Consider the following 22453-nt stretch of genomic DNA (forward strand, 5'->3'; position numbering starts at 1 on the left):
GGTATTTTTAACATTAGGGTTTGTCATAGCTGCGTTGCCTTGTTGTGACCTCTGCCTCATTTCTACAAACCTCCGCCTGTATGTGTTTAAAAAATTAGTTTTTTGTGTCGGTTTGTTTTTGAATCACAGTGTGCTGGCTTACATCTGTCTAAGGGGACATGTGTTAAAGGATCCGAGGTGACGGTGTGCTCTCCTGTGTGTTGGTCTGTGTAATTTTGTTCTCGGCCACAGCTCCGTCCACTGTTCTTATGTAAAGGCAACATCCCCGGGCAACAAGCTGGGTCCCAGGTGGTGACAAGATGTTGGCTTTGCCCTTTCCTCCCCTCTGCTCTCCTCCCCCACTCTCTTTTTCCTCACTGTCCCTGACCTCCCTTTCCTTTCTCCCTTTGCTCTTTTCCTATCTCTCTCCCTTTAACCCTTCTCCTCATGTTCTTGCTGCCGTTTACCTGTCCGTCCTGTACTGATTTGAATGCTTGAAGACCGCCAACTCAAATAGAAGTTTTACACCAAAATAATTGAGGAGCCACGCTGGTTTTTCTGCTTCCATGAGTGGTATGAACGGAATCTGAACTTTGACAAAGACAACAATAACATTGGATCAGAACGCCACTCTATCGATAGCCACTGGACAGAAAGTTGGATAGGAATTCTTTGCAGAAACACTAAAGCATTCAAGTTTGTACATTAGCCAACAAACACAAGAGAAAAGTGTGGAGAACACGTGCAGCTAAATCTGACTGTGACAGAGTTTTATTTAGTCCCAGAACAAGGTAGCAGAGAACATTCGCAGAAAACAATATAATGATGAAGCTCTTATTCTATTCAAACCAACATACTGATGTTATTTCTTTTTCATCCAACTAGAACTAAGACACAAAAGTTCATGTATTGCATAATTGTACTCTGCACGTTATATGTATTCATTAGGAAAGAATTTTCCACCACATTCATGTTTCTATTGGTATTGGTACTAATTACAGTTTAGCTTTTCATGTACAAATTTTTGTTCTTTCCCGTTTCTGCTCCTATTTAATAATTTGTACATACCACAAACATGTTCCAGCTCCTAATTAGTTTTGTGCGCTTTCTATATTCAGCCTGTGTGTGTCTCTTTGTCCTCAATTTGCCTGTATGTACATCGTGTCCTAGCAAGTGTCCTCTTTTGTGCTATCCTCGTCTGAACTTGGTGTACATCCATGTCTGAATGCGGGGCATTGATGGAAGTGGAACCAGGGCTGTAGGTCATGGATATTTAACCTGTTCGTTCCCTGTGAAGCCCTCATGAACTCACTGATATGAGGGCCCACCGCTGCCAAGTGCTGGAAATACCTGACTGACTTCAAATGCTGACTCATTAACACTCCACCAGTTACCAATAAACTCATTAGGCTGTTTGAGCCATGGCTCACATTTTGCATCAGCTCCATAAATGATAGTGAGTGGAGGCCAGTCAGAGTAACAGGGTTTCGGCAGCTTACTGATCCAGTGCCAACTGATTTTAATCAAGAGGATGTTGCGAAAGACGAGGTGACATATTGGCTAGCAACATTTAGTTTTGTGCTCAGGCGCTGTAACATCGTGACCATATTACAGTATTATGGTCAAAAATAGTTATTAAAATTATCTTACGCTTCAGTTACCAGTAAGTGTAGCCTTTGAAAGAAATGGCCATGGTGTTTTAATCTAATTTCATGCTATAATCAGTTGTCTGTGGGTGATGAAATGAAATATCATTTAACCATGGACATTGCAGTTTTATAGATACGGTTCATCACCAATACAGAAGCATTCAAGTCTCAATTCAGAGAAAGCTTGAGAGTCTAGACAGCAACCAGCTAACAGTATTATTTCATGTGTACGTCTTGAAAAATAAAAGGAACACATGCGGATCAAGCTTCCATGTGGATGATGACTCACTGATCAGCCCGTCAACTTAAGTTCACAATTGGTATCAAACAGGTTGCGGCGACTTTAGGGGAATAAGAGTCTTTTTAATGTAATCATAATTTTTGTTTGTTTGTTTACCATAAATCATCTAGACTTGGCGGCCTGCCATATCCTGATTTGTCCAGCCACATTTTCATGGTGAACCAAATTTGTTTTACATTTCGCATAATAACGACTCCATGCCCACTCATCCTGTTTCACTACGGCGAGCTACCGTGTGCTCGTGCTATGGTCAGTAAAGTTTTTACTGTCCATGCAGACAGTCGGACTTCATAGTTTCAGATGCAGTTGTTGCATTCAATGCAGTTCATTCTCTCACGTGAGAACTTATCTTTCACTCTTTTGTCTGTGTCAGAGGTAAAGATTTGATGAAATATGATTTTTTAGGTGGGCCGCACGAAGTGTATGTGAGTATTCCGACTTCCTCCCACGATACAAGATACAATTTGAGGTCTTGTTATTTGGAGACTCTAAATTGTGTGATGTACATTGTTGTTTGTCTCTACATGTTGCCCCTGTGATACACTGGTGACCTGTACAGCATCAGCTGGTATTGGCTTCACCTTCCCCCGCGACCCGGGAATAAACAGTACAGATAATGGATTGATAGAGGATTTTTGAGGTTGTTTTTTTCTTGTACATTTGTGGTCAATGGTGGTGATGAGTCATATTGGATCATTTATTTTTCCTATTAAAAGATGTTTTAAACCTCATCTGCCTCCATAAGTGGAGCAGGATGTTAGAACTTAGGTTAGATACGTAGCATTGACACACACTGGCCTGATAAACACAGACCTGGTCCCCAGAGCCACCGAGCCAACCTCCTGTGGAGAGGGAAACAAGCACTCACAGCTACCTGTCTGCCTGCCTACCTCTGTTGGACCCACATTAGGACCTCTCTGTCTGCCTATCTTTTTTTCGGATTTGTATTTGTGTACGCCTGACTCTTGACTCTCACTGACTTCTACTTAGACCTATTTGTGCTCCTTTTAAGTCCTCCAGCCTCTCTCTTTCTGCCTGTTCATTTGTATTTTGTCACATTAACTTCTTGCCTTTTTTCCTCTTTCCTCTGCTCCATCTGAGTAATCTGCTTCTTACAGTTTTTGACCGTACTTTGACTGTGTGCCTAGCCTGCCTCTCCCATAGGTTAATGTGTACATTGTTGGTCTGACTTCTGCTTGCAGACATGGAAATACTTTAAAATGTGATTTATCTGGCTTCAGAGCCAGTTTGCCATTAAATACACATGTGACTGCCATTAGGCTTAATCAGTTCAAAGGTCGCATCTATTCCTGGAGTTGAATGTAGGGAGGCGTCATTATCCATAGCATTTTGTGTCATCTTCCAACAGTAACCTGTTAGTGTTTATCTGCTGACCAGTGTCAGGACCCCTGATTTATGTTGCTGTCATTTCTGCCCTAGCTCTAGGCTCATTGAACAGAGCTAAATATCATTGATTAACGGATGATACAGTGTATTGGCTGTCCACTTCTTCGAAATTAAAAAAAGGTTTTCATTGCTACCATGCATTGCTTTGTATAAATTCTTTGAAAAAAGAGCACATCAGCTGATGCTGGTACGAAATGCTGGCACCTTGTGTCTGCTGATTTTTATATTTATATTGGGACAGAACAGAATTATCTGGATTATAAACTACCAGATGGGACGTGATGGATGGTGGGTATTTGTAATAATTAGATGAGAGTCAGCCAGTACAGTATGTTTTAGTTGTAACTTTGCTAGTTTCAATCTATTTAAATGTATTAAGTTATGTAATGAGAAAAAAATACAAAACATTTTCAGTTTTCCCTCAAATAACAAGTGCACTCCACCCAAACTGACTGAACACTTGCAAAATCATTATGTTAACTAATATTGTGACTTGATAGGATTACATGAGCCATCGGTTATCGTCTGATGACCACAACCTTGTTGGCAGTACACTTTTTTACAATCTGACAAGTTTATATCGATTCCTTTTGTGGATGTTTAAGGTCCAGACGAAATTCTGGAAAACAGCTATCTGCATGTGAATTCAGATAAATTAAATAGTCGACAGCTGATGCATTTCCGTCTCTTTTGCTCTCCACACACTGTCCACCATTGGCCAAATTAGAAACGGAAACCAGAGGGCTTCTTCTCCCACACCATAAACAGATTCTGCATATTCACATGCAGAATCTGTTTATGGCAATTATATGAACAGTAACATGATTTTTACGAGACATTATTGTAAGCATCAGCTTTTATCTTTCCTCTATTACTGATATATAATACCAGAGTTCGGGGTGTTGCCTGGTGTGCATCAGTTACAGGGGTTTGTCATTGAGAGGAACCGTGAGGAAGCAAACTGTAAGTTCGACATCTAACAGGACTGTGGTGCTCAGCTTAGGAACCAGGTGACAGTACATCCCCAGCTCCCTCCCTTTTTCCTCCCATCCTCCCACAGCTGTATTTTCATCTTACTGGTTTAGTCTCTGCTATCTTGTTTTCCTTTCTCCCTTCCACCTCTTCCCCCTCCCATGCTTGATTAGCTCTGTGTTTTCCTTTGACCCCCTTCCACATCCTTCTCTCCCGTTCCTCTTCTTCCAACCCTTTTCATGGTACTGTCATCTATTTTTAGCTCCTCGTGTGATGGGCAGAGGAGGTGCGTGAAAGCATGAGAGTGTGTCTGGATCCCGGAAAGGTGCAGGCTGGTGTGCATGTGTGTGTGAACATGTGTGTGTGTGGGTGTGTTTGGGTCTCCATCACGCTACACCAAATTGACCTGCACGAGACTAACTCTGCAGTCTTCAGAAAGTCATTAGGACGATGGGGATGAGGCGGATGAGGAGCAGAACTAAATCTGACAGCGATTACTACCCACTAAGTTTGTAATTTGAGTGCCAGATTCTGAGTAATTAAATGTAATCATCACATCCTATAATCCAGAAATTACACGTTAATTAATTATTCATGCACAGAGACATAAGTTGTTTGTATACAGCTTATATAGTATTGTATTGCTGTTTGTTAAGTTGTTTGTCTTTAAGTATCTTAACTGACATTTTTTTATTTTTTATATTTCTGTGTCTCGGCTAATGCCCGACAGCAGGGACTTGCTCATTCTATTTAATAAGATAGAATAAAATGTTTAATAGAGACCTGACCTTTGCGAGCCTTGCAATAATAACCTGGCTGTTGATATTGCTGTGAGGGAGAGCTGGTAGGGTCATGCTGCCCGGATGTATCTGACTGTATCAAAGCAATTCTTGACAAGATGTCAAGAGATGTGCTGATGCATGGTAAATCAGGAGCAGGTGCATAACTGTTTAGCGCCAAATAGATAGAAAGACATGTACAAGCACACACACACAGAAAATACATAGCCTGGCACAAACACACACACACACACACACACACACACACACACACACACACACACACACAAATACATGAACAAATGAAAATATTCAGCAACATAGTCATCCTAAATAAAATCCGAAAGTATTTTGATCTTCCATGTTCTTGGTACAATAGATTTACAGCCGTGCGTAATGTTGGAATCTCTCCATCTTTCTGTCTTTTAAACTGAAAACAAAATAACTATTGTTTATCTAAAAAAGCTAAAAGGGAAGATTATTTATAGAACTATTTCCCATAAACTTCCCCCAGGGCATGCACTTAAGGGTTACCAGAAACATTTTTGGATGCAGAGAACAGGACTGGGCTAGAACTGAGTGTTGCTAATTTTAACAGTGTGAAACGGTATTTGAGGATCCAGGGTAATTATTCGAAACAGTCAGACACACACACACACAGACACACACAGACACACACACACACACACACACACACACACACACACACACACACACACACACACACACACACACACACACACACACACACACACACACACACACACACACACACACATCCACACACACAGGGGAGGAGTGAGAGGGTGGGGGAAGGAGGCAGCTTCATGCCCTTGCATGATTGCATTGGTTGAACTCAAGGGGAAAGGGAGGGGCTTCAGTGCCACTGTTTCTGTAGAGAGAGAGAAAGAGAGAGAGAGCAAGCAAAGGAGGATAAATGAAAACGAGTGGGGGGGGGGGGGGGTCTCCCAGCATCGGTATGCCTGCCTACCTCATTTCCACTCCAGACATAGTTGCTGCTCCTCTGGATAGAAATAACAGCTGAGGTGTGTTTGTATGTGTGTGTGTCTTCAGTGCATGTTTTAAACATCAGTACCCGGTGCACTGCCTTCATCCTCCCAGCTCACAACAGTCGGCGGGGATCTTACAGCGAAGGTCCGGACAGAAACTGAGACAAGAGCAAGCAGACATGGAAGAGTGGTGAAAAGGGGGTAAAGGGGCAGCACGAAAGAAGAGGAAAAGAAGAGGAATCGGGAAAGACAAGCGGGACAGAGGTGGAGTTCCACGACGAATTAAAAGGAGAGATTATCCTGAATTTCTCCTTCCCTCAATTTATGTTCGCAACGCATTACACAGTAATGCCCTCTCATTGGAAGCTGTGTTTGTGTCTCTGGACGACGGACAGATAAAACGGCAGCTTCAGTCTGTGCTTTCTACAGCTGGAGCAGATGTGGAAGACATCTCTGACTTTATAGGGAGGGGAAGCGTTTCAAGAGCATCGGACGAGAATTCCTTGAACAAAGTCCTATTTTTTTTCCTGCTTTTGCCTTTTTGTGCCTTCACCTGGGACGTTTGCCTCACTGGGAAAAGGGAGAAAACATTTGTGATCATTTGATTGTGCCTGCTGGTTTTAAATCTTCCTCATCCTTCCCCGTCCTTTGCATCCCTCCTGCAATTGAAATGGCAGATGGCCGCACTCTCCTTGTGGAACCGCAACATGGAGCCTTTATTTTAAACTGAAACCACAAAGACACTTTCAGAAAAAGCTCCTCCGATAAGGATCACTGGCCAAGATGATGAATTTTTCCCTGGATCCACTGAACCTGAGCTCCGCTGACCCATCAAACGCATCTGCTCCCTTCTGCCTGCTGGAGATAGGCTATTCCCAGATTTTCACCACCTGCCTCCTTGAAGTGTCTATCATACTCCTCCTCACTGTTCTCATTATTTCTGGCAATCTGGTGGTGATTTTTGTGTTTCACTGTGCCCCCTTGCTGAGCCAGCACACCACCAGTGCTTTCATCCAGACTATGGCGTATGCTGATCTGCTGGTGGGGGTCAGCTGCCTGTTCCCCTCCCTGTCCCTCCTCCATCACCTGCAGGGCCTCGACCCCAAACTCACCTGCCAGGTGTTCGGGTACATGGTGTCTGTTTTGAAGTCCGTTTCAATGGTGTCGTTGGCGTGTGTCAGTGTGGACCGCTACGTCGCCATCACACGACCTCTGACTTACGCCTCCGTCGTAACACCTTGTCGAGTGCGCTGCTGCATCATTCTGATATGGCTTTATTCTGCGCTGGTGTTTCTCCCATCTTTTCTTGGGTGGGGTAAACCTGGTTACCATGGCGATGTGGTGGAGTGGTGTGCAGTCGAATGGAGGACTAGTCCGGCTTTTACAAGCTTCATTGTTGCGCTGCTCTATGCCCCAGCAGCTCTCACCGTCTGCTTCACCTATGCCAATATCTTCAAGATCTGCCGACAGCACACCCGGGAGATCAGCGAGCGCCAAGCGCGTTACCGGCCCCAACAGCTGCAGGGCCCAGGACTGACTGTGGGATCTGTGGTCAAGGACAACAGCCCAGCAGAACATGGGCAGTTCCCCCACTTGTCCCAACCACAGAACGTCCAACACCACCAACCGCAGTATCAGGAGCCCACATCAACATACCCAGACAAGCGATACGCTATGGTACTGTTCCGCATTACAAGTGTGTTTTATATCCTGTGGTTGCCCTACATTCTTTACTTTCTGCTGGAGAGTGGAGGGATCTACCACCACCCTGCAGCATCCTTCCTCACCACATGGCTGGCCATCAGCAACAGCTTCTGCAACTGTCTCATCTACAGCCTCTCCAACTCTGCCTTCAGGAAAGGCCTCAAACGCCTCTGCTCCTTCTGTTTACAGCGCAGGAGCAACGGCTTTGGGGTTAGCAACACCAAAAAGACTTTTGTCGGCTCCGTTGAAAAGGGATGTGCGGGGTCAGGGTATGGATACGGCCACGGCGAAATCATAATCGGCACAACATGTCATGTGTAGAGCACACACTGAGTAAATCCTTGTGCCAGATAGGCAGTTGAACTTCTTGAAAAGAGGCCTGATGTCTGTGTCGTCGAATGTCTCCTCTGCTGAGCTGAAATATGCAGATAAAGAGACGGGGAGGAGGCATCAATCTGCCACTGCTGCTTCTGTGGCGTTTGGAGGTTACACAGGCATCCTCTCTGCACAAGCCACAGTTGGCAAACGCAGAGAAAGGGAGTGAAGAGCGGAGCACTGACTAGAGAAAGACCCAAATACCCACAGAGAGTGTTTGAAATCTGTCAAACCACGCTGTGTATACGGACAGGGGTGATTGATGGAGAGGATGAGAAAAAGGTGGCTGTAAAATATCTGGAACTCTTTTGTGGTTAAGCAACATTTTTATTCGTTTTTATTCATGGAATGTGAATTCTTAATTTATTTTGCCAAAACTGTTCCAAAAAGCTGTCTGTGCTGTGTGAGAAACTTAAGTGACCAGCGTCTGCTGCCAGATTATCAGCACAGGGTGTGTTGAATGCAAAAAAAGAAAATGAATGGAAATGGAACAGTTGACTCTGTGTTTTAGTTGTGTAGCAATGAAGTGAACTGCCAACAACAAAGTGTTTAAACAGTTGTTTCATGCCCTCAGTCTATCTACATACTAACAGTGGAGAAGCAGCCATTTTATTGTTTGTTTGATTGATGAACTGATTCTTATTTCTCTGCTTCGACATTTCAAATTCTTTGTGGACTTTCATGTTATTTATTAATGTTGTGATACAAGATAAACATTATGACTTTAACCAAGTTGTGGGTTCACACACTGAGCCAGCTGTTTGTAACATATGACGTGAGATGCTGCCCAGCTTTGGTGTACGACTGTTAACCTGACATAAGTCTAATTTTTAGTGAATTAATTAAAATAACTTCTGTTAGTTTCAATGCACCTTTGTTGTTTGGATTATATAACTAAACCTTTTTCATAACTGTGTCCGAGGCAGAGAAAGGATATATTTTTACACCTATTGAACACTGTTTTTTGGTACATTATTACTTTAATTTTCTTGAAACGAGTAGACGAATGACCTTTGAACTGTGTTTTGGATTCAGTAGTGGCTGAAAGAAACAATCAAATGATTATTACATGATTACACAATGTTTCAATTTCACATTCACGTATTCTTGCAAACCAATATCCATGCCTAGGTTTGCTCTGAATTCTGAATACATTATTGTGCCTGCTTTTGTGACTAGTGCACGCACCCACACGCACACAGGAAGATCATGCGTAAACCGAACAGACAAATGGCCCATTCACTCTGCCAGCAGGCTAACCTCTGCAGCACCATGAAGAGGGACTGACCCCTCGACCACAGGGAATTGCAGTTTGGTGTGTGTATGTTTGTGTCTGTGTGCATGCATGCGTCTCTTTCCGTCATCTTGTTCCCATGTGTAGTTTTGGGATCACCTTTTAACTCTTAACTTTTGAAACAAACTCATCTTAACGTGAGAAGTATCTATTTGTATATATGGTGTCAAAAACTCAATAGTTGTGAAAAAAAAAATCTCTTTTGTGAACCATAGAGACTTTCCCAGTTCATGTAGGTGCAGATGTTCTGGTTTTATGTAACTTCGACCAAAGAAAGTTCAACAGTTTCAGATTATATTTTTTTTCGTCATATTTGATATAATCAAGATTTAGTCAAAGGCGAATGGATTTAAACAATGTTTGTGTCAGTCCACTGCACTGTGTTGGCTCAATGCTGTCTTGCATGCATGACCTTGACTGTTTCTCAGTGTATAGCGACATATTGTTGCCTTGACACAAATGAAAATGAGCTGTTCGGGAGGTGGTTTCCTCTAACAGAGAGGGAGGGCTTGATTTTTAGGGACATGACTGTTTTTAGAGGAATGACCCTGACTGCCAATCGTACCGGTTCAATGGTCAGCCTCTGTCGCTTAGTTCCACGTTAAAGTCATTTTGAAAATGTGACTGTCAATCCAGCTACTCTTCAAAAGATCTTTTTTAATCATTGTTTTTCTCTTACGTGAAACTAATCGGGAGCAAACGTATGACTCAAAACTGTTAGGCTTTTTTTGCATGAATTTGTTCTTAGGTGTATGTCAGTGTGTGTGCAGGAATGTTAGGGTGCGACCACTGGCTGAATTGGACTGTTGAAGTTAACAAAGTTATCACCTCTCAAAGTTTTATAAGTTGGACATCACTTCCCTCCACTACACTGTATTCTGTGAGTGTAATATATATTGTGGTGGTAGAGATTGTTGACTTTGAATATAGTTTGGCTTGACATATGTGAAGCATTGCCAAATATTGTAATACTTCCTTTTTGAATGGCGTGGACAGGCGTATTGAATGTCTGATGGCTGAACTACACCGATTTATTTTGGAAACTTGCTCTTTGTCTAGTTTCTTGTGAAGTGATAAAGGTCACGGACACTAAGAGGGTTAAGCAGCTCACTACTTAATAGTTTCTATTAGGGTTTCTCAGCTGTCCTTTTCTATTTGAAAGATTTTATGGTAAAAGCCTTTTTCAGTAATACAATATTATTTCCTTCAGCAGTTAATGGTACAATTTCTCACATTTGTGTAGACTCACGCACGTGTTATCATCGATCACCTTTTGGGACCTAACATAGACATGGACTCAGAATTTGACAAACCTTAACCACTACTTGTGTAACCCCAACCATAACTAATGACCAAAAATCAGCAGTTCTCCCAAATTGATTGTTTTTTAGTCATTGCTCTCATGCCAGACACACACACACACACACACACACACACACACACACACACACACACACACACACACACACACACACACACACACACACACACACACACACACACACACACACACACACACACACACACACACACACACATACACATACACACATACACATTCCCTTTTTCCTGTGGGAAAACAATTGGCTCCCATGTTCTCAAGGGAACAACACTCTCGCTGTGACTGTGTCAATATATAGTGTGATGCTCGGTGGGGTTACACAGATGAGGTAGAGTGAACACTTGGCATGGTCTGTGTTAGTTAATCCGTTTATCAGAAATCATAAGTAAAACATTTTAAAACTCTATCTGCACATAGTGACATTTGTATTTTGGTATGAAAGAGATAAAACGCAATGGTATGTGCAAAGAAGGAAGTTTAAAAAGGTGTCTAGCCTCGATAGCTACGGGTTGTATTGTCTTTATAGAGTCCTTATATCGTCCATTATTTTATTTCATCTTAATCCCATTAGACTGCAGCTACCTAGATGTGTATGTCTTGGGAAAAGTGTATAAGTGAATAATTGCATCTGTATAAACTCCAGTAAAAGATCATGTGAAAATTGGGGCCTTATTTAATGCAAACTCTAAAATCCATTTTGAGGCATGAGATTTTTTGTCGTAAACGTATTGTTCATATATCAATGAACAACAACAACTGAGTACTGTTCAACTATTGTATCTTACAGCCTTATTATAATTTGTGCACTTTAACTCACAAACAAACACACACATGCCCACACTGTGGTATTTTCTTATGTCTTTTAATGTCTATTGGATTTCGTCCTTTGTGTTTTTGTAAGGCTCTGGATAGACCACACCAGACCCTAATAATGACCCAGAGCTGGTTGGAGACACACATTGTTATCACATTAGGATGAGGGTGACCACAGGTTTTTCACTGGAGCCGATTCTGCATTTCTGTTTGACCACCACTGAACGCTTAAATATCTGTTTCTTTAGATTTCTGTTTACCAAGCCATTACCATGTTAGATCATGCCACACACATGCGGGTGTTGAATTTGTGATAAGGTTTTTGTAAGATGGCTGCTTGCGTACATGGAAAATGTTTGGGTATTGTGAAATGATCAAACTAGTGTAAATTTCACTTTAATTGAAAGTGATTCTCTGTGACCAATAAGACACTTTTCATTGGATGATGCTTTGCAGGTTACAAACCTGTATGGTATTGTAATTGTCCATGTTGTGTAAATCTGTACCAGGCAAATAAATGTTATATTGTCTCAAGTATTTAAACCTCCTTGACTACATTGACAAAGTGTGTGTGTGTGTGTGTGTGTGTGTGTGTGTGTGTGTGTGTGTGTGTGTGTGTGTGTGTGTGTGTGTGTGTGTGTGTGTGTGTGTGTGTGTGTGTGTGTGTGTGTGTGTGTGTGTGTGTGTGTGTGTGTGTGTGTGTGTGTGAGTGTGTCTGTGTGTGTCTGTGTGTGTCTGTGTGTGTCTGTGTGTGTCTGTGTGTGTCTGTGTCTATGTCCGTGTGACAAATATCATTAACTCTGGTAATAAACAGACCCTCTGTCATATTTTTAATAGGGTGGGAGGCTGCTGGCCAAAGAGTAAGTAGCGCAGTTGATAAGAAAAGTAATAGCTCTCTTTAACATTCACACAGAATTTCCCCCCATTTGTCAAATTGTGAACAGCTCATGTAGATTTTTGGAGATTAAAATAAATTGCTGTTTCGTTAACGTGCTGTAAATGGACTGTAATACGGCAGCACAATATTTGTGCAAGCGGCCGGTCTGCTGAATTTGCGTGCTGGCAGAGCGGCTGTGGGAAACGTTGGTGGACCCGACTGGCAAATAATACCAGAAGAAAATGCCAGCCATTGTAGTGCTGGCACAAAAAGTAGGGCATGAGACAGACAATTAAGATTTAATGACGGGCGACGCTAAGGTGAGGAAGCAAGAGCTCTGGGAAGCTTGAGCATCGCAGCAAAGGATAAAAAGACAGAAGGAATCACTGCATCAAACTAACTAGTGTTTGATTTATTAAATCCAATATTAAATACACTGTTACACTTACCATTTATTCAAATTTAAATCCAGTGACATAATGGTCTATTTGAGTTGGGGACCAAGGTTTGTAACAAGCTTGATGAATATCACCCCATGTTCTCTTGGCATCTCAGCAGGGTCCTTTAGGAGCAGAGAAAGAATAACAGAATGACATGTCAGCCATTGTGTTGAGTCAGAGAAAATCAGGGACAGAAAAACAATAGAGGGCTAACTACTCAGCCTTCCCACGGAAGCCCTACTGTGGTACTTTATTCCTAGCTTTAGATGGGCATGTACACACACACACACACACACACACACACACACACACACACACACACACACACACACACACATACACGCTCGCATTGTAACTCTGTCATTTTTGGCTTACCCTCAGTAATGTGTTTTTATTGCAGGTTCGTTAGAGAACATGTTTTGCCTCTTGACGTTCATTAACTTCATAAAGGCTCTTTGATTCCCCTGCAGAACTCCTGAGGCAGTAACTTATCATGGACAGTTGACAGCGCTGCAACAGTCGTAGTATTTGTGTAGCTTAAGCTGACGGATTCTTTGGCTGCCAGACACTTTGTTTTCTGTTGGTATTAATGAGATTTAAGGGCATTGTTAACAGGAGGTGGGCTCTTTGGCTTGTGTGGTATTTTTATTACAGTTTAAAACTTTAATTTATGACATATTCTTACAGATTTGATTATCATTAATTCAGTTTTTATGTTATTCTGAAAGGTCCGAAGCCGTGCTGAAAGCAATGCATTCAACAATTTCAGGAATAGAGGCATTGGGAAGTTTTGGGTATTGATTGAGGATAGGTTTTTCTTCCCATGCATCAAGTATGTAGCTACAGCGTTTAGGCAGCAGATTGCCACCAAGAAATTCCCTGTAAAACCATAGCTTGAGATTTTTCCCACTATGATGAGGTAGGCTAAATGCCTCCTGGCTCCATATCACATTATTTGCTGCACAAACATGATGAGAGTGAAAGTGATCTTCTCTACTAACTTGCAACAGGAAAGCTGTTGAAATAGTTGCACTGTTAGAGTCTCAAGGGGTTGAATGTTTTAAGCATCACTTGTCTTCGTGTTTATTCAAATACATTTGTCTTTCATTGTCTTTTTGACTCTTAAATAGAGATGCACTATTATTAGCACTATCGTCTATCTTTTCTCCTTTTCTCTTAATCACGTTAGCTCTCACTTCCGTCCACTGCCATGAGACACTGGATATGTTTTCCCTCCCAACTCACGCGAGCCTCTTTCCGAACCAGCGTTAAACCGAACAGACAGACGGACAGAGAGGAAGCTAATTGGCCATTATGTCAGAAGTCTTTGTACGTTCTCTCAGCACTTCAGATAAGTATGGCTAAGTGGTGCTCGTGTAAACATGGATCCTTATCATTCACTGAGAGACTGAAGCACGGTGTAATGGGCCCTTCACACTGGATGCAGTAACTCCTCCCCTGTGCTCTACAACACATCAATACCAATAGTTTTTACCAGCCAGAAAGGACAGAATATTGCAGAAGCTAGAGGACAACTTTTGGAATGAACTAAGTTGACCTCTCAGATCATGAATGGGATATGTTACGTGTTCTATTGAAGGGTAAAATAATCTGTCTATTAAACACAAACAGTTTAATGGCCGAGAAACAGGCCTTACTAACTCCTTAACAATAAACATTACTCAACTTTATCCAAGCATCTACTCATGTTTGCATTGGTTACACACACACACACACATACACACACAGCATTAACTATGACTCTTTGGGTGTGGTGGAGGTTTCGGAACGGACTTAAAAAAAGGTCACTGTTGTTGTTCTCTGTTCCCCATTTGTTTGCTTTGTTTTACTATTCCTTTCTTCCTGCATTTCTTCTTATTCTTGCCTTATTTTTGTTTCGCTCTCTTCCTCTGTGGAAGTTGGAACAGTAACCTTGGGAAAAGGATAGGGGGGGGGGGCTTAATGTATAACAGAGGGAGTAAGAAAGTATAATTAGCTACGGGGGGGACAAGAGAGACTTGAAACTTACTCTGACTTACACCACAGGGTTGCAGGATGGTACTGCATGAAGTAGGGAATTTAACTGGAAGTGCCTTTGAGCAAGGCAATGGACGGTGACAAACTCTACGATTGCTTTCTGTCTTTCCAGTTCACATTGGAAACATTCTTGGATCAGTGGAGTCTCACATTAACTGGGTCATTTAACACACATTTATTCTGACGTACCGCTGACTAAAAGGCAACCCATCTTTTCCCCTGCTGACTGTCTCATTATCTACTGATCGTACGAGAGCAGAGTCTCAGCACCAGGCTATATCCTTTAATGGATTTCTGCCTAACAAGTTAAATGAATTCCCTTTTTTTTTGTATTATGTATTCCTACTTCAGAGTCTTTCTGCCTCCAAAGGCCATACTCACCCAGTACTTTATTAGGAACACCATATTAAAACTGGGTAAAGCCCTTATTTGTTCTCAGAACAGCCTTGTGGCCTTGATTCCACATGATGATGGAAACACTTCTTTGAAATCCGGCTCCTTGTTCACATGCCTGCGTCACATTACTTTGCCCATTTGTCAGCTGTACAGTCATGTGAAGAATCTCCCATGCCTCCACATCCCCAAGGTGTTCCTCTGGATCAGATCTGGTGAGTGAGGGAGGCCACTGAAGAACACTGAGATCATTGTCATGTTCAAGAAACACATTTTAGGGAGGACTTCTGCTTTGGTGCATTATCATCCTATAAGTAGGTATTGGAAGATGGTTAATTGTAAGGGGATGAACGTATTTGGAAAAAAATACTGAAATAGCTTGTGGCCAGAAAAGCGTATAGAATGTGTGAATATATAATACTGATTAGTGAAAGGGTGAAAACGCCTTGTACTGTAAAGTGATTTGACTGGTCCATAAACTGGAAAGGTGCTATATAAATACAGTCCATTTGTCATATCTGTTTAATATAACACCAGCTGGACGGTTGACAAAAGGCAGGAAGGCTCGATGGAGTCAAAATTCAGCCTTAATAAAAATCCAGATTCATTAGACAAGGCAGTGTTTTTACGTCTTTAACTGTCAGATCCTGTTGAGCTTGTGTCCAGTGCAGCCTTAGATCTGCTGATGGGAATGAAACCCAAACTGGTTCGACATGTTGTCCCTTCTAAGATGCCTTTCTGCTCACTATAGTTTTAAAGAGGGGAAGATATCTGAGTTATCGTGGCCTCTCTGTCAGCTTGATCTACTGTGGCAAATTCTTCTCTGACCTCAATAAAGCATTGGATTGCTTTATTAGTTTTTTATTTTGCAGCATTCTGAGTAAACTCTAGAGATCGCTGGGGAAATCCCAGGAGACCAGCAGTTTCAAAACTCCTGAAAACAGCCCATCACGCTCCAACAATTATTCCACAGTCAAAGTCATTGAAATCACATTTTCCCCCCTTCTGATGTTTAATGTGAACATTAACCAGCGCTCCTGAAATGTATTTGGACGATTTTATGTTGTGCACAGATTCCACATAATTGATTGAATAATTGCAGGACTAAGCAGTTGTGCAGATGTCTCCAATAAAGTGCTCAGTGAGTGTTTATGAAGACATCTTTGAATGTGCGTCTGATTTGTCATGAAATGGCTATGGTGTCTCAGTGTAGCATTAGTTATTTAGAAGCTGTTTGTTCCAAACACACTGATCATCAATAATGAAATTAAGTGTGATTAATCTTTGAGAAGCGAGGCCAGTCTGGAGTATTTACCGATCTCTCCGGGTTTGCGTGTGTGTGGCTTTTCCACTGATCGGTTCTCCGTCATCACAGTGGAGGGGTTTCCCACAGAATCATGTTTGTCCCAAAGCTTGTGTAAGGCAGTTGGTGTTGTTGTCCCACCTCTGTATCCGGATGCTGGCTAATCTCATCTGATCTTGTGTCCTTGTTTTTAATTTTCTAAAGCTCTATCGATGGTTTGCCTAAAAAAAATCCCTGTGATTTTTTCCTCTTTTGCCACCGTGAGGTTGTTGTTTGGAGTCTTGAATGAAATGCAAATATATTTTTTATTAGCTTCAGCATGTTAGCATCAAAACTATGAGCATATAAAGCCGCCCTGCGATTCCTTCATGACCCACATCCAGAACACATGATTACGTAGCCTAGTGTATGAGCGGACTGACTCTCCTGCTGTTGTCAAAATCCTTGATAATCATGATGTTTTCTATCAAGGTTAAAGAGAGTAACATACATTTTGTAAATATGTCATTTAATAAAATGTGTCTCCCCTTGTTTTGTGTTACAAGATGTTAGTATAAGTCAAAGTATTATTTTTGACGTTTTAAAACTAGTTTCTATTGAAAACATCCAGTGGATTCTTAAATGACTGAATCTACCTGTCTGTGTCTCACTCTCTTCACTTGTTTCACCCATCTTGACTTTTTGTCTCTGTTTATCCTCCTTTTTCTCCCTGTAAGGAGTCCCCCCAGGACAGTGCCATCACCAGAGACATTAATAGGACATTCCCAGCTCATGACTACTTTAAAGACACTGGAGGAGACGGACAAGACTCGCTCTACAAGATCTGCAAGGTGGGACACTAACACACACACATACTCCATAAATCTCTTATTGATTCCCATCATGGCTTTAAAATGTAACTCCACACCTTCCTTCTGTATTTCAGTTTGGCCCTGACATGCATTTGTAGTTTCATGATTGCTGAGAAACTATAGTTTGACATTTAAACCGTCAGGAGCAGTGGATTTCATTACTTTAAACAGGAGGAGATAAATAACCACCTGCATGTGAAATTGAATCACATGTAATATATGATAATATAGTGTAATTATTATGTAAATGATTTGCTCTACAGTAGGTCAGGTAATAATGTTTGTTGAGCAATAGCTGGAATCGCTAACACCAAAATGAACTGTTCATTAATTAACTGAGCAGCCACTCTGTTTCTGGGTGGTTCAGCGAGTTCATAACTGTCAGCGGCTGTCTAGGAAAGCAAAATAATGTTCTAATCGAACACACACTCACACACAGGCACACACCAGTCTACTGTAATTAGTCCTGTTGCATAGCCGACACTCACACACACAGACACTCTGTATTTGCAACCTAACAAGAAATACTTATTGATGGGGAAGTGCTTGTCCTCTCTTTCTCAACAAGTGAGTTTACAGTTAGACGTATACATATTTCATCCTATAGTTTTATATTCCCACGTGGATGCAACCTGTTCACACCGTTTCCTTCATTTTCATTTCATTCATTATGGATAACTCAGGTGAGGGCATCCATCTCTTCTCAGACAGGCACCTCCTCAGGTGCGTTTGAATAATTCAGTGGCCCCCCCTTTTTCTCTGTGTGGATTGATCCACACTTTGTTTGACTTGTACTTATTATTTCGGTTTGTAGCTAAGTATGCCAGACCAGCAGCTGCTCAGCAGCTCATAGACATAATTCAAGTACTCTATTGTCAAATAAGTCTGGTTCAAAAACAAATTATCCAAGTATAACTGGAGGAATCTGTCTGTACGTCTGTCTTTCTGTATTTGAATTTTCTTGATAACCACTAATCCAATCAACTTCATACTGGAAGGAAAGTGCAGTGAGGACTGTGATTATTCTCTAAGTGTGGTTCTTGAGAAAAAATCAATCCTCCCCATTGGTGAGAAGAAAAAAATGGAATTCACCCCGAAGGCAGTGAAGCACCTGTAAAAGAAAGGTGGAACTGAAGTGTATTGGTCCTTTCTACACGGTCAGCCAGACACTATCAGAGCAAAGAAGGCGCTGGGTCTCTTTAAATAATATTAGAAAGAGCAGGAACAAATTCATAGAAAGTTGAAACTGCCATGGATAGAGAGTAGCATTATTTTTTGTGTGTGCCATTTCTCAGCTTCTCTTTCTGTTTGAAGCCATGTTACACATACAGTGGAGCTTGAGCAGCTTGTTGAATAACAATTCAGGATTTATTTATTCACCTCATGTTTTATCTCTGGAATCCGTTGATATCATAAATACCATGTAATGTAGCTTCGTAAATCTTCATTTGAATCATACCAGTTACCGGCTCAAGATGCAAAGAGACAGTAATATTTGAACTCCCGTCCATTTTACAGTTGTTTTCTTTTACATGCACTTTATCATGATTTTATTTCCCTCATTACCCCTTGAATTCACGGTAAAACTGACTCGCCGCCTATGTTTGTCTTTGTCTTCTCCTCCAGGCGTACTCTGTTTATGACGAGGAGATTGGATACTGCCAGGGACAATCCTTCTTGGCTGCTGTGCTGCTGCTGCACGTGAGTTCACATATCAGCTGGTTTCCCCGCAAAGCTTTTCAAACAATTTCACCACCAGACCGGAAATGTTTTGTTTTCATCAGACGTCTGTATCTTTTTGAAATTCCACGAAGTTTAAGAGAGGAGAACTGGTCTGGCTTGTTTTTGAACTTCAGCAAGCCTTTCCTGTGTAGTCATGTTAACAGCTGATTGGTATGATGGACTCTTACTGAATAATAGGATAAAGATGTGAGATGGAAGGTTGTATACCTCCTGGATACAGACTTTTATTATGTATAAATCATTTTTACCTTCATCCTCCTTCCACTGGTCAATGGACATGTCAACACTGCCACCTAGTGGACAAACCGTGTTTATGCCTTTTTAGACGCTTATTGAACAGGGAATATGTGAACTGAGTTATCTAGTTTATTTAACAGTTTAATAAATAACCTGTGAAGTCTAAGGCATATATTTTGTCTATAGTGCTACATATGTAATACATCTTAAATTTGACTGACATCTTGTATTCTTAGTAAAATTAGAATCAGAATTTGAATTAAATCTCTTTTGTCTCTCCCTAAGATGCCAGAGGAACAAGCTTTCAGTGTCCTGGTCAAGATCATGTTTGATTACGGGCTCAGGGATCTTTTCAAGCAGAACTTTGAAGATCTACATTGCAAGTTCTTCCAGCTTGAGAGGCTCATGCAGGTGTGTGTGTGTGTGTGTGTGTGTTGCTTTTATAGATCTGCAGTATTTTTTCTGATCGCACGCCGTAGCAGAACCTCCTTAATTTACCTCTCCACATCAACCCCTCTACATCTTTTTGTCTCTAACAGGAATATATACCAGACCTTTACAACCATTTCCTGAACGTGGGTCTGGAAGCTCACATGTACGCCTCTCAGTGGTTCCTCACCCTCTTCACAGCCAAGTTCCCTCTTTACATGGTCTTCCATATCATTGACCTGCTACTGTGTGAGGTTGGTAATAACAGACAAACACAGAAGGACCACAGTTTGGCTACAAGTCACACATACTTTTTTGTTATTTGTACATTTTACTGTTTACAAATTAAATTAGTTTCAACCATTTATACCAATGTCTATTGGTTGCAAGAATATCCAAAAGTAATTCAGTAACTCAGAAGATACAAAACTTTTCTTTTGTGTGCATACACACCTACAATATAAATTTTCTTTTCCACATAAACATAGATTTTCTTTATTCTTTCCCCTCAGGGCATCAGCGTGATCTTCAATGTAGCCTTGGCACTTCTGAAGGTAAGCTGGCACACACACGCACACACGCACGCAACACACACACACACACACACACAGAAATTATATATCAGCTACTCTGATAAACACGCACCCAATTTTTTTCCCCCCTCAGACATCAAAAGACGATCTGATCCAGACAGACTTCGAGGGGGCACTCAAGTTCTTTCGCGTCCCAGTGCCAAAGAGGTACCGCTCTGAGGAAAATGCAAAGAAGCTGATGGAGCTGGCCTGTAGCATAAAGGTGAGTGTGGAAGAGAAGAGAAAAGAATCTCAGAAGCTGGAGCCTGTCGCCCTCACATGGATCTTATAAACTGAGATCTCAGGTTCAACTCTATATTAACTTAATTATTACCTTAAAGGTGCTTTACATAAAAATCCCTAAGAGTACACTCACAATTTTCAGAAATGTATAGAATTCATTGCCAACCTCCTCAACATGTCTCCTTAAAAACCAGTAGGGGCCACTGTTGAACTTTAATACAGAACAAATTGATGCTACTCAAACACACATGCACACATACACACACTCATGCACACCTGTGTCCTGACCTGTTTGGAACAGTCTGGCCTAGTTTAGAGGGCCTGACTTTGAAGTTAACTTTGGGTAGAGATATTTATGAGACCTGTAAAGGAGCCCACATGGAGAGAGATTTTAGCTTTCTGGTTCCCAGTGAGACAGATAGATGCACAACCAGCTCATCCAGCAAAGAAAAATCCAGTGGAGGTAAATCCGAGCCAAGAGGAGAAGCTGTGCTGCCTTGAAGATGTTTTAGTTCACATCTTATAACCATCAGTTCATGAGTTTGGGCTGAAGGAGCCTCTCTAATGGGAAGCAAACGCTAAACCCTAATCCTCTTTTGAAGAATCTTATACTATATGTTACTTTTGCCTCGTTTGACATGTCTCTATGATTTATTTAGCTATTAGGTCAAATCTAGATGTTTTTTTTTACGGGTTCTCTGCTCCCGTTCAGAATAAAATCACTTCAAGTTGTTACATAGAAGCAAATTGAGGAAGTGATTTCCAGAGCATGATTAGGCAAGAAAAAATAATTCCTAGAAGTCATTTGACAAGTTGACCTCGGTGAGTTCAGTTCAGTCGGAGCTGGAAATTAAATGCGAGTGAAGGTGGATTAATCTGAAGCTTGAATGTCTTGGATTGTCTGACTTCTTAGTGATGGTGACCTCACTGACAGACGTTACTGATTGGACCGAGAATCTTCAGAGAACCTTTCTGAGGGTTGATGCATGTTCCTCTTGATGCTGATAAAAGCACAAAATGACGGACAGAGATATTGACTACATTGATTTAAAGAGTTCATTTTTATAGCTGAGGTTACGGTCACACATCATCGTCCTTGACCCTTAAGCTGTTGACTTTTTCCTCCCCCTGCTTCTGTGCTTCATTATTCTTACGTTAGAAGCAGCACCAAAAGTGCACAATCAGGATTATAGTGCGTCACAACTAGAGGAAAGACATAGTGGTTGCTGGGCTACGGTTTCAGTAAGCCTACATGCTGCCTTTACCCATGAGAGGAGATGCTTCTATTTTAAACAATGTAACCGTCACTAGCCAGATGCTTCAATGCGTCGTTTACACCGGCCTGGTTGTTAGGCAATGCATCCACTAAGGGGCAGCACTGAGTCAAAAGTTTCCATGTTTGCTGTTGGCTCCATCCAATTCTGTTTATGTATCTAAAGTTGAGCATAAATGAGCCTGGAGATGGCATCTGCTTGTAACTGTAGTAGTAGTGTTGAGTTCAAGTGGTAGATATCGGGTGGAAAACAAATTTACTTTGTAATTGCGGTTGAAGGTCATTCGATTTCTAAGGATTTCAGGTGAATATGAGACAAAACCCTTTTGAACGACAGTCAGTTCACATAATTTATTCAGTAAACAATCTTGAGGTCAGACCAGGATCATTTTCTTTCCTCTCAGTGTGTAGTTGTTACACCTTCTGGCTT

The 22453-nt window shown here is 41.5% G+C and overlaps 2 protein-coding genes across 3 annotated transcripts in view; both read left to right on the forward strand.

Moving 5' to 3' along the window:
- Window positions 1–22453, forward strand: part of LOC133016712 (rab GTPase-activating protein 1) — a 62702-nt gene that overhangs the window by 24409 nt on the left and 15840 nt on the right. For both annotated transcript variants that reach the window (XM_061083529.1, XM_061083538.1), the window contains 6 exons: window positions 17392–17505; window positions 19153–19227; window positions 19792–19917; window positions 20046–20189; window positions 20448–20489; window positions 20602–20730. In XM_061083529.1, coding sequence (XP_060939512.1) covers window positions 17392–17505; window positions 19153–19227; window positions 19792–19917; window positions 20046–20189; window positions 20448–20489; window positions 20602–20730 — 630 coding nt within the window. The remainder of the gene's footprint in view (window positions 1–17391; window positions 17506–19152; window positions 19228–19791; window positions 19918–20045; window positions 20190–20447; window positions 20490–20601; window positions 20731–22453) is intronic.
- LOC133017133 (probable G-protein coupled receptor 21) lies at window positions 6881–8122 on the forward strand. The gene has a single exon (XM_061083563.1). It carries the CDS (start codon window positions 6881–6883, stop codon window positions 8120–8122), a length of 1242 nt encoding a protein of 413 aa, XP_060939546.1.

This window comes from Limanda limanda, chromosome 1 (assembly GCF_963576545.1).
Source record: "Limanda limanda chromosome 1, fLimLim1.1, whole genome shotgun sequence".
In the NCBI taxonomy this organism is placed as follows: Eukaryota; Metazoa; Chordata; class Actinopteri; order Pleuronectiformes; family Pleuronectidae; genus Limanda; species Limanda limanda.